At 30.9% G+C, this 12815-nt stretch overlaps 3 protein-coding genes across 12 annotated transcripts; 1 reads left to right on the top strand and 2 right to left on the bottom strand.

Annotated features, from left to right (window-relative positions):
* Window positions 1-381: 381 nt before the first annotated feature.
* Window positions 382-4458, bottom strand: LOC127068444 (nuclear transcription factor Y subunit alpha). Of its 6 annotated transcripts, none has more exons than XM_051004675.1 (5): window positions 4114-4458; window positions 2694-2997; window positions 2487-2623; window positions 2222-2395; window positions 382-2142 (listed from the first exon to the last, which is right to left on the bottom strand). In XM_051004675.1, exons 1-5 carry the CDS (start codon window positions 4303-4305, stop codon window positions 2047-2049), a joined length of 903 nt encoding a protein of 300 aa, XP_050860632.1. In that variant the 5' UTR covers window positions 4306-4458; the 3' UTR covers window positions 382-2046. The 6 variants fall into 6 exon arrangements, with proteins under 6 accessions (XP_050860632.1, XP_050860633.1, XP_050860635.1 ...); XM_051004676.1 differs by having other exon boundaries at window positions 2694-2994; window positions 4114-4456; XM_051004678.1 differs by lacking the exon at window positions 4114-4458 and adding an exon at window positions 3167-4094.
* A 1151-nt stretch (window positions 4459-5609) lies between these two features.
* LOC127068454 (ragulator complex protein LAMTOR1) lies at window positions 5610-8543 on the bottom strand. Of its 2 annotated transcripts, none has more exons than XM_051004699.1 (5): window positions 8326-8543; window positions 7331-7407; window positions 7160-7249; window positions 6822-7020; window positions 5610-6721 (listed from the first exon to the last, which is right to left on the bottom strand). In XM_051004699.1, exons 1-5 carry the CDS (start codon window positions 8368-8370, stop codon window positions 6632-6634), a joined length of 501 nt encoding a protein of 166 aa, XP_050860656.1. In that variant the 5' UTR covers window positions 8371-8543; the 3' UTR covers window positions 5610-6631. The 2 variants fall into 2 exon arrangements, with proteins under 2 accessions (XP_050860656.1, XP_050860655.1); XM_051004698.1 differs by lacking the exon at window positions 8326-8543 and adding an exon at window positions 7556-8024.
* A 330-nt stretch (window positions 8544-8873) lies between these two features.
* LOC127068429 (arginine/serine-rich coiled-coil protein 2-like) lies at window positions 8874-12793 on the top strand. Of its 4 annotated transcripts, none has more exons than XM_051004639.1 (6): window positions 8977-9040; window positions 9424-9507; window positions 10054-10111; window positions 10875-11002; window positions 11249-11912; window positions 12081-12793. In XM_051004639.1, the coding sequence occupies exons 3-6, from the start codon at window positions 10058-10060 to the stop codon at window positions 12378-12380; spliced, it is 1146 nt and encodes a 381-aa protein (XP_050860596.1). In that variant the 5' UTR covers window positions 8977-9040; window positions 9424-9507; window positions 10054-10057; the 3' UTR covers window positions 12381-12793. The 4 variants fall into 4 exon arrangements, with proteins under 4 accessions (XP_050860593.1, XP_050860594.1, XP_050860596.1 ...); XM_051004638.1 differs by having other exon boundaries at window positions 8989-9040; window positions 9867-10111; XM_051004636.1 differs by lacking the exon at window positions 10054-10111 and having other exon boundaries at window positions 8874-9040.
* Window positions 12794-12815: the final 22 nt, after the last annotated feature.

Genomic DNA, 12815 nt, shown 5'->3' with positions numbered 1-12815 from the left:
TATGAATGTGTGTATGTGTGAACTGATGAGAAAAAATTTCTTATAGAAACAGTCCGTCTCGTTTCAAACTTTTTTTTTTTTTTTTTTTTACATAATGTCAATCAGAAAAAAAAACAATTTTAAAATGATTAATCTTCTCATAATTTCTTGCTAGCATTACAAAGTAAATAAACGCATAAACATCGTTTCTATATTCTATTCTTTACTCTAAATTTATTTATATCGTCCAAAAAGTATTTGCGAAATTTGATTTTGAAGTTACTGTCCAAATCAACGACTTGGATCGTGTAAAGAACAGAAAAATAAAAATAATAAAGAACAGGATGTTGTAAACATATTAATTAATTATACATTACGAAAATTAATTATCTGTAATAAAAGTGATTTTTAAAACAAAGTCATTATTTTTTATTTCAACATATAAAATCCACATGTCGATTGATTTTGGAAAAGAAGCTTCAAAAACAATTAATACGATAAATTTGATACAATTTGACTATCCCTTAAATTAATAATATGTATCATACGTTAAACCTTTTTTTCTGGGCAAAAATATTTAATTATTTGCGATGTTATGTTATATACATATATATATACATATATATACATATATATATATATATGTATATACATCATTATGTGTATGTAAGTATATATATATATATTAGGTTGTTTCAAATTCTTTCACTCTACATACACAGCTGCTGTATCTGCCAGTTAAATACAAAAGAAACTTTTGAGACAACCTAATATATACACACACACATATATATATATGTATATATATATGTGTGTATATGTGTAAATAAACCACCGTGCACAAATAATCCATTCTTTTTCTTTTCTCTTTTCTTTTTCATTTCATCTTTAAACTCAATATATAATAGCATATAACCAAGATCCATAAAATTTTTGAAATAATCTAAATTTAATTGTACTTGCATTCGAAAGTATATACATAAAAGCGTTGTTTGAAATTCATAACGGAAGTACGCATATCAAATAGTTATATTTTAAAAATTAAACGCAGTAATGGTACCCAGTATATGATGCATAATAATAAATTATTAATTCAGTCTCTCAATCGATGATTTCGATACGATATACGATAAAAATGAATTTCTCTAATTGTGCTTCACGAACTCGTGTAACATGATCAATAAAAAATTGTATTGATCGATATATATATACATATATATATGTATGTATGTATCGTATATCGTCATCGTTGTATCATTTCTAACAAAGTCCAATATTTTACTATGATTTACCAAGCTCACATTCGATTTGCAAGATAAATAAGCACTAGAAAAATATTACAGACATAAACACCGCATTTTATTATTTCTTGACTTTGTGTTCTTTTGTGTTTGTTTGTTTGTTTCTTAGTATATACAAATTCTAACGAAAGTGAAGTTCTTATTCGACCTTCCATTGTGTTAAAAGAGAGAGAAAGATATTTATTTACAAGAGTGGGTATATATGTATGTTCAAAGATGTGTTATTTAGTCACGAATATGAGTTCAATTTCATCACTGACTCACACGTTTTATTCTCTTTAGTTCTCCTTAACGCATCTCTCTCTCTTTCAATCTCCTTTTAAATAAATATCTACAGTAGGTAGACCGTCAGAGAGATTGGTGCCGTTTTTCAAATATCACTGAATTATTAATCAGACTTTCGTTTTTCCATTTTTACGATTAAATATCATAGAAAAAGTATAAGTAATAAACTCTATAATATCTCTTCGAACATTAAACACACATATCTCGAAGTAACATTATTTAGTTCGTTAATTTCACATTTGGTACCAAAATGAATGTATACAAGAAGAATGCACGTTCTTATAGTTTATACGCATAGTTCTAGATGACCAAGTTTTTATGATATTTTACACTTTCTATTGTTCCAGTAACCAACAGAATTCAGTGTTGATTCAATTAGATAATTATGAAATTTTGCATTCGTTTTATCAGAACGCATAGTCGAACACTATTTACTTCATTGAAGAGAGACGTACGTTCAAATTTTACAATACACAGGCACTTACTTCCGTTTCTTTACTTGACCCGAATGGAAACGACCACCTTCGCCACGAATTCTTTTCATTGCGTGTTGATGACGAGATTCGTGAAGATATTTCTGTAAGATATATTTCTAACTTAAGACTCGAAACCTTGGTTTACAGATATAAAGAGATAGAACAAGATAAAATATATACCGGTCTTTCCTTTGGAATTTTTCCTTCTGCTTCTAATTTGGCTCGTGCCTGACGCCTTTTTAATATGCGTCTATATTGCTTGGCATTCACATATAAAGGTTCCTCTTCTAAGAATTCCGCATTTGGTAACGCTACTCTTTGAAACTGCGTTTGTCCACTATTTCCTGGCACCATCTGATAGCAAAGAAGAAAAACATACATTTCAATGTGTAGTAAAAATTGTAGAATTTTTATAAAACTATACAAAAAAATAAATGACAATTACCATAACTACATTCCCTGCTTGCGAAGCCGTCGCTGTTGGACTAGCTAACGGTTGTACGGGCGCTGTTGTTGCAGCTGTGGTTGTAGTTTGTGAAGTAGTGCCTGCTATTTGCATGAGGTTTCCATTGATATTTATAACTGAAAAATAGAATTAGCATTGATATCCCATTCGAATAGAAAATATTAGCCAAGCGTTTATTGTATTTACCGGTAGGTTGAGTCTGTTGAACCTGGCCTTCTATTTGAACAGGTTGATAAATATAAGTCTGTCCATCGGGAGTTTGAATAATTTGAGGAGTTTGTGGTTGTTGTATAACAATCTGTTGGCCCGTATTAGTAAGACTGGAAACTGGAACAACTTGAATCTGTCCGTTAGGAGCTGCTACTTGTATAGCTTGAGGTAACATCATAGTTTGTCCTCCTTGTCCCATTTGAACAACTTGTACCGTTCCACCAGTACTTCCAACAACGACGGCTTGTCCTTCTCCTAATTGCTCCATTTCAAGTTTCTGCTGAGAAAAAAAATTTAGTAGATTTAAAAATTTGATCCAAGAGGAAAAAAGAGGATGTAAAGGCACTTAAACGTCTTTGAAAGTCTTTTATCATCGGTCCAAGAAAAAGAATTTGACTGAACGTATTAAATCTAAAAGGACTATAAAAAGTAATAAAATAAGAACGTACTCAAAAAAAGAGTGCGTTTGATTCGCCCTCTCCTTCCCATTTCTCATTTGGAAAAATCATAGTCGAGGTATATCATTAATCAATGTGATCAATAATAACAATAATAATAATCATTATCATAATCATCATTATTATTTTTTGCGATGTTTTGAAACGCCAACGTGGCGTACATGTTGAAGAAGTCCGGATCGAACCCACGTGCGGGATCGAGAGATACGCGCGAGGTGCATGATAGAGAGAGGGAGAGGGAGAGAGAGAGAGAGAGGGAGAGGGAAAGAAAAAGAGAGAGAGAAAGAGGAGAGGGGAGAGAGAGAGAGGACAGAGAGAAAGAGGGAGAGAGAGAGAGGAGGCATAAATGATGGAACGCAATAGAATGCAAGAGTGAGCGAGTGAATGAGTGAGATATATACGTATATACAAAGAGGGAGAGAGAGAGAGAGAGAGCGAAAAAGAGAGAGTGAGCGAGTGAGTGAGCGAGATAGAAAGATAGAAAGATAGAAAGAGAGAGAGAGAGAGAAAAGAGATATACTCGAGGGCAGGCGGTAATCGAGGGCTACGTCGTCCGTGTATGCTGCTCGAAAGACCTTGCACGGGTTTGGCGTTTTCACCGATGCTATCGCAAATAATCGAAGGGAAGAGGAGACCCCTTAATAAAACTATATCGGAAAGCACAAAACTTGAGTCGTGATAATATCGTAGCGTAAATTTTCGTAGGTGGTCGAACAAGACGTCGAAGAAAACGTATCCCAAAGACGGCATGGTAGACGATGGATTTAGTCGGTGAAACGTTTGCCACGACAAACATGGCCGTGCGGAACGGGTTTTTCAGCGTCGGCAGTAAACGATAAAACGTTTTCGAGGTAATACGAGAAAAAATCACGAGTAAGCAAAGGTCCGCGTGTGAGCGTACGTCTACCCCGTTGATGTTTGATAATTTGTGGACTTACATTGGATATTTTCGTGGGCACTTTCCCAATGATTGGTCGGCAAATTGAGGACCAATGGTCGGCGATAGAGAGTCCTCGGCTCTTGTGTATTGGTGGCACTGAACGAGGGGACCTGCCAGTACGACAGCAGCCCGATGCCAGACCGGTCGATGCCCCTCCGCGCCGCCATGCGTACGACCAATCAATTGCCATGGCTTATCCCCACCATACTTTTCCCGCGCTCTCCTCGAATCTTCGCGCCTTCGTAACCGTTGCTATTCCCGCGATTCTTTTCGAATTGATCGCCACATATTTCCCTATAATTTTCCATAAGGTTTCTTTATTAGAGTAAGTTTTTCAAAAAAACTAATGAAATATCTATAACCTTTCTTTTCTATATCCTATCGATTAATTTTACTCTTTATCTACCTCTTCATACTGTACGTCTATGTATACACTTTCACGTCTTACACTATATATACGTATACTATATATATATATATTGCGTGTGTGCTATGTGTATACATATATATATATATATTATACATAACGAGTTACGTAGTACTAGCTACGCACTCTCAGAATTATCTATCCAACAGATCTTTTACTTTATTTCTTTCTATCCATTGTTATACACATTTTATAAAAAGAATCTTCTAATCGAAAAGCTTTCTAAGTTTCTCGTTTTCTTTTTTTTTCTCGTTTATTTTTGTTTCTATCCTTTTTCTCAGAATGTAGAATCTAGGTCTTAATCTTGTTATCGTTTTCTTCGTAAATTATTCGTCATATTCTTGTACAATTATAAAGGAAATTTTACGAGTGTAATATTAGTTTTTTCATCGTTATGTATAAAAATAATTTCTTTGAATTATTTCCTTAAATCTTTTCTCGACAGTCAGGTATAAAAGTTCGATTCGATCACGCCATAAAAGCGCGGTTAAAATAAATACCGTTATTACGGTAAGCCCCTCCTCCTATCCCTTTTTCCCTCATCCTTTCTCTTTCTCTACTTGTTGCTTTCGTCAGATACAATACGATGTTTACTTCAAAGTTTCCTGTGTATCTAACTGTATATTATCTACTGACCGTGTCTCCCACCTGTAGCATTTTTCATTGCAAATATATATATATATATATATATATATATATATATATATATATATGTATACACATACACAAACAAATATATTGTATACACACGTATATACAATAATAATTACAAATTCTTTTTTATATTTTAGATATTATTATTAACTTTATTTTATATTTATTTTATTTAACTACAGAAAAATTGTGATTCTAATTTGTCTAAACTGTGGCAGTGTAGAATTTCAATCATTATTAATTTATTTTATTTTACAAGCAAACATTGAGAAAGATTACTTATATAAGCATTATTTGTTTATTATAAGGCAAGGGTGTCATAATGTTGATAAGTGATGATTATCTTAATACGATATTACTACAATTTTCTATTGATACAAAATATAAGTACACGTTTTAACAGACAAAAGATATATTAGGCGAATATATATATAAGATTTATTCTTAGCTTCGTGACTGATATTCACAATCGTGTTTACAAAACGTTTGTACAACTATTTCAATAAAACAGATTTTTAACATTTATTTCATTATTATCTATAGGATCCTGTTTCTCTTTTAAAAGTGCGTCCGATCGCTTTCGTACACTTTTTCGTGTATAAGATCAAAATATATATTATATATATATATGTATATATACACATGTATTTATGTAGATATATATATATATAATAATAACATTTTTTCGTAATGGTCTGATAATGTATTTCATAAGTAATTACTGTGTTAAAACATATTTTAATGATGTTTTTATGTAGTTGAATTTTTATCATTTCGTTTTTAAGATTGGGGTTTGAAGCCACGATAAAATAGTACATACCTTGTCTTTTTTCTTAATATAAATCCCTGCCTTTTCGATCTCGTTAAAAACGCACATTTATTAACAACATTTTCAACTGTTCACCGTAAGAAATCTTTCATAAAAGATTTCTCTTAGTCTTTTGTAGAATCACAGAATGAAAAGTGTTGAAAAAATTTAGCAAGGAACAAACGAGATCGAAAAACAATAAAAGTCCTATAACAACAAATCATTTTAACACACGCGAGATTATAAATAAGCTATACAAAAAATATTATCAAATCGATAATTAATCTTACAAACAAATTTAAAGGAAAAAACAATTTTTTTTTCTTTTTTTTTTTCTTTTTTTTTCATTCAATAACTAATATGTTACATGTTGAAAAATTTCTCAAGCTTAATTTTAGGTATATTTTTTTTATATGAGAGCAGACCTATCATTCGAACTTAATATAATACACCATTGAGCTTAATATTTATTTCATATTCATTTTTGAATAAGCTCTAACGTTATTTCAGACTCAAATCAAGTTATCGTGAGCTCGTTTTGATAAGATACATATTCTGTGTTTCCGGACATAATAATTCCATTTAGACAGGGTGATGTTGTATCCTGTCGATGGAATTACTATAGGATCACGATAAGAAAGGTACTACCAAATCTTCCTTATGTTCTACTTTAATATCATTTAATGCAACTACTGCATTCTTAAGCATACCAGTGATCTGTAAAAAAAGAATTAATAAAAATGATTTATGTCATATAATGATACCTATAAAAGTTATTTTATTATGAAATTTTTTTTCTTATAAAGATATATCTTACAAGTTCATGATCTCCAGCAGCAAGTGGGTTAGATGCGAGTATTCGTTCTGGTGCAGGAATATCTTTAAGGAGACATACAGTATTATCTGGAACCTTGAAACCTCCTGCTTCTATACGTTTTGCATAAGCTCGTGACCTATCCATATATTCATGTTGCTCTAAATTATGTGAATCCAATGCGCCGATATCTATTACATTTCTGTAAATAAAAAATTTATTTTTTTTATAGGAAACTGTACATAATATTTAAAAACATATAAACTAAGAAAAAATATATATATATATGCGACAAAAAAATAGAAAGTGCACAATTTGACAACGATGCAATCAACACTCACGCTGCCGTTTCGTGCAGAATTCTGTTCAATGCACTTTGTTCATCTGTCTTCTTGGGTTCAGAATTTGCATATTGATTAACATAATCATCACTAAAAAATGATAAAATAACAAAGCCTTATTTGATATAATAAAAAAAATTAAATAATACAGAGATATAGTAAATATCTTACCTGTGTACTCTTGGTATGTTTGTATTATTACTAACAGGATCGACTAAAAGATGTGTCCTCTCGTTTACTTCTCCACTCTACAAATAAAATTTTTTTTAATTCAAAGATATTTATATACCATATATATAAAGAAAACATTATTTAAAAAAAAGTGATAATAATAGGTTGTAACATAAATGAGTTGAATAATAATGCACGAGGCACTCAAATTTCTAACTTTCTAACCTTTGTAAATTTGTCTATTTTTTTGTTGACAGTCAAATATAAAAATTCTAATCTATTTGCTAACTCTTGCGTTGTTAAGCATGGATTTTTATACATTAATATTTGCAAAGCTTTTTTATCAAAATCAGAGTAACGTCCAGACCATAGTTTATCCTTCAAACTCTTGCTTTCAGAATGAAATTTTACGAACCATCTTTGCACTGCTGTTTCTGTTATTACATCTTTACCATATAAACTACAAATCTTTTTAGCTGTATTTGCAGCAGAATTATATTGTTTGAATTCCCACACCATTATATGCCAAATAAAATCTTCCATTTTAAGAATTAAATATTAGACTTCAATAAGTTTATATCGTGAACATTAGCAGTACTAAGTTTAAATTGATCATAAGTGGTTTCTTGATAATCACAGATATGTGCATTTTCAATGAGTCATAAATACATTTTTGAAATTAGTTGAAGTGTTTATACCTTCAATCAATCTTATTTATGTTACAACCTAATAAAATTACAAATATTTGTAATACCCACGAATACATTATAAAAAAAAAAAAAAAAGAAAACATTATTTTTTTTTAGAAGAAAGAGAACAATGACAACTGCGATAATTCGTGTGTCCTCCCACGTCAATATATATGCTTATGTATGTGTGTGTGTATATATGTATATATATATACACATGTATATACATATCAAAGAAAAAACGATAAAAGATAATATTAAAAAAAAACAATTAATAACAATCTTGATATTCCCAATATTTTTTACCTGGGGTCCAGTGTCCTCTTTACAAAAACTGTAGCAACATCCCATAATTGATGAAATTTCAGACGACTTTTAAAACGAATTAGTTTTTCTTTTCATTCCTGTAAACAATCCGGCATGAATCACGACGTATAAACTTTCTATCGGCGCATAACACTACGTTTCAATAGTGACCCATAACCTACACATCGAATCATGAGTCAGACAACTTCTCTTATGGACTAAGTCCAACGTTGTTCTCAAAGCAATTACGAGATGGCACTGATATCGAAATATTTAAAACTATTTGTTGAATATCTAAGCTCGTGTTTTATATGTGTATATATATATATATATATATATATATATTCTTTGTTTTCATGATATAAATCAAAAGTAAATAATAGCAAATTTATTACGATCGTATGATATGTCAAATATTGAACATATTTCATAGATCTAATATTCGATTGTAATATTAGATAAGAATAGATAACAATGCAAATATCGTCCAATGACGTAGTATAATTTTATATGAAAGAGAGAGAGAGAGAGTGAGTGAGAGAGAGGTAGGGGGAGGGAGGGAGACAAAGAGAGAAAAATATCGCAGCGCCGCCAAGTTGTTAGAATCGGAAGAGACAGTCCGCACTGGTCTGCAATTCGTTTTCACGACATTATGGATTCATTAGCGAATTACGCGAGTGACGGTGAAAATAGTAATAATTCGGAAGAACCGAAGGTAAGATAATGCTAAAATATTCTTTTTACATTATATAACGACGTTTTTCTGGAGAAAATTATTATATTCGTATGACAATAATGTCGGTAATGATTACAATGTATACGCTTGGAATCATGGCTTCCAAAGTAACGCACTGACTCCAATGCGCACTAATTCCGACCATTAATGGCGAATCGTAAATAAGAATATATTATAAATATAGAAATGTAGGAATATGTGAACGATTTGTAATGAATAATTTTTTTTATAAAGATTTCTTAATTTATTAGAAAAGTTATTTTATATGTTATTTTGATAGTGATTTATATTTATGTATGTATTAGAAAAATATACAAAAATTTTTCAATATAAAATTTAATGTATCTTGTTTGATTTTCAAGATGCCATACGATGGACAAGGAAACATAAGGAACAGAAGGGCTAGTGATGCCAACTATGACCAAGTACAAATGGACATGAGTGAGGTATGATTAAAAAAGATGTCTCCAAACATCTGTTTAATTTTAAGTTCGAAACATTTGGACTGGGAAGATACAATGATGGCTATATAGGGACAGTATGTGCGTGACAGGGTTTTAGGACTGATACGCGAACAGTCTGGTATTTGGTGTTATGAGGTCACGTTGAACAACATAGTCTATGAACAGAAATCAATTTATAATATATTGATTAATACGTTTGATAGTTTTGGGTTCTCTCATTGTTATTAAATTTTTTTATTTCTCCATGTTCTGTTAAGTTTGATTAGATTCAGTTACCATTTCATAAGAATGTCATAAGACCTAACTTTCTTTTTACTTTATTACGGATTTATACGTTTCAGTGTTATCAAAAGTTACAATTTGTAAGACGTGATCTTAAAACCTTTTCGTTGAGAGGAATGATCAGACTATAATTGATATTTAAAAGTTTAAATGATAAGTAAATGGGAATAGTACCATTTCGTGAGAAAATATTAACACGTAGCTCTGTTGGTAATACATGATACAATATCTACGCACCTCGGCAAGGTCTATGCTGTGTGAGGGTCTTTCAAGACTACCCCCAAGTCCTATTCAGAAGACAGAGGTGAGTAGAGGAAGCTGGCAGAAGGTAACACTAACAAAACACCAACCATCAAAGAACACCACACGTGTAAAGTATTTCGGCAATAAATAACTGCTGAGACATATATATATATATATATCATAATTTGCATACGTATGTATATATATATATATGGAGGATATTTAATATCTTTACATCTCTCTTTTGTAATGTGGTTGTTTCATGTTGGTTTTATATACCTACTGGCAATTAACAGAAAAATTGGATTATGTAATCAAAGTAACTGATGCGTAAATCTTCTGCATCACGAAAACTTTGTATCAAGTACAACCAAGGATATAAGAAAGAAAGTTCTTTTTTCTTTATCATAGAAGAATACACAAAATCGTGTGATTTATTTGTTCATAGCTATTAATTATTATATAAAAACGTCGTGACAATAAGTAAGAGAAGTATTGCAATATAAAATCCATATGTGTTATAAAGAAGCCCACTTGCAATTATTGATCTCAGGTACATTCTTCCTCGTTATAAATAATAATATTAAGCACTGTTTCCTATTATTAAATTCTGTATGAAATAGAAACATAATGTTTCTTCTTTGTAGAAATTTAAGTGATATACAAATAATTATGTGATACATCTACAATGAGGATAATGTAATTTTAGTTTAATAACTGCATAAAATTATTTATAATTCTCCATTTAAAAATCTCTTCTTTAATGTAATAACTTTATATATAGAAATCTAATATATTAAAACAATCAATTTTTATTTCTTTAGGAAAGCAACAACAATAACTCTTCTGGAGAGTCTGGCAGTGAACGTGCTCATAGTCCTGCGGCAATGCCCTCAGCACTAGGTTCAAAAACAGACTCGTCTAGAATTTCACCTTCTTCTTCAGACCAGAGGTGAGCTGGTTTGTATATGATTATTGCCAACTTTACTTTTTAACGCGTTTCATTGTATCATAATGTTGATTAAAATAAAAAGAAAAAAAAAAGAAAGAAAGAAAGAAAGAAAGAAAGAAAAAAATCTTTGATCACTGAGCATATATGTGTGTGCTTAGTTTAGTAAAATCTTAATAAACCCACTTCATACAGAATAATAATACGAATCTGTGTGGTATACCCCTGCAGAACGTAATCGTTTTACAGGAGATCCGATAATGAAAGCAATACGGTAAATACAAAGGATGAGCATAAAAGGAGTGACAGATCTGACCGTAACAAGCATACCAGTGAAAAAAATCGTCGTTCATCGTACGATGATAGAAGACAGCGTGGTGATAGTAGTACTCATAATAAGGATACTAAGGAAAAACGAAGTAAGGACGATGAGAAAAAATCACGCGACGAGGATAAACGTAAAGAGAAAAGCGATGAGAAAGAAAAGAATGAGAAAGATCATCATTATCGTGATGATAGTCGAAGGGATCGAACTCGTGACAGAAACGACAGAGATAGACGCAGAGACAGAGAAAGAGAAAGAGAACGTCGTCATTCTAGGGATGAAAGATCTAGGGATCGACATCGGGAAGAAAGATCAAGTTATCATAAAGAAAAAGATCGTACGAGATCAAGGTCCAGGTCAAGGGATCGTGCTCCACCACCCTTCAGAACAATGAGCTATAGAGAGGAAAAGGGAAGAAATAAGTTGGCACAATTAGAGAAATTAGGAATCGAATTGAAAGCACCTGAAGGGGATACTGTGGCTTTGGGAATTCAGAGTGAGCAAAATTATTATAATCCATTGACCACGGCTACTCAAGGAAAATATGCAGAACAAATTCAAAAGAGGAAATTACTATGGGCTAATAAGGTGAAAAAATTTTATCATTTTCATCATTTATTCTAATGTTATTAAGACTATTAATTTTATATATATATATATATTATATATAAATATAGAAGATAATTATGTATTTATATTAATTTGTCATCATGCAATCAAATATATCTATACTTTATTTCTTTTATTAACGCGCAGTCGAAACAAGAAGAAGGTAAAGGTACTTCTAATACAGCTACTACAGTGAACACATGGATGGGTACAACATTTACTCATGATCAAGATGGAAAAGTGACTGCGAAATTTAAGAGACTAATGGGTATAAAAGGAGATTTACCAAACACACCAACTGCAGGTGCAAAGCCTGATATTTTGAAAAAACAGGAAGAAATGTTTAATAATATGGAACAACAATATGAAGTAGCTCGTGCTACTACGCACACTCAACGTGGCGTAGGATTAGGATATACCACCGGTGGTTATCAATTTCCACGATAAATTATTATTAATATTATTATAAAAATTATTATTATTAATATTTACTTAATGAAAGAAATTGAAATTCTCAGAAAAAAGGTGAAACACTAGATAACTGTATTATAATATAGAGATATTTGTAAGTTATCAAGACGAGATTTAAAAAAAAAGAACTAGAGTTCTGTTCGAACTTGTGTCATAAAATTTTCGTAAAAACTTATATTGTAGTCTCAAAGATAAATATAAGTTGTATCAGTGCATTCGTAAAGAGATAAAAGTCTAAGCGCATTACAAGATTACTAAGTAGAAATATATAAAAAAATTTATTATTAATATTATTATTATAATTCTTTTCTTTTAACTTCTTTATTAAATATGTACAGGAAATACAGATGTAAAAAGAATAGCTTGTTCCAAGAAATCGTTGAAACAAATATGTAGATTTTTTGATCCTTT

The sequence above is a fragment of the Vespula vulgaris genome, chromosome 13, assembly GCF_905475345.1.
Source record: "Vespula vulgaris chromosome 13, iyVesVulg1.1, whole genome shotgun sequence".
NCBI classification, from domain to species: Eukaryota; Metazoa; Arthropoda; class Insecta; order Hymenoptera; family Vespidae; genus Vespula; species Vespula vulgaris.
This window is presented reverse-complemented; position numbering and strand designations above follow the sequence as displayed.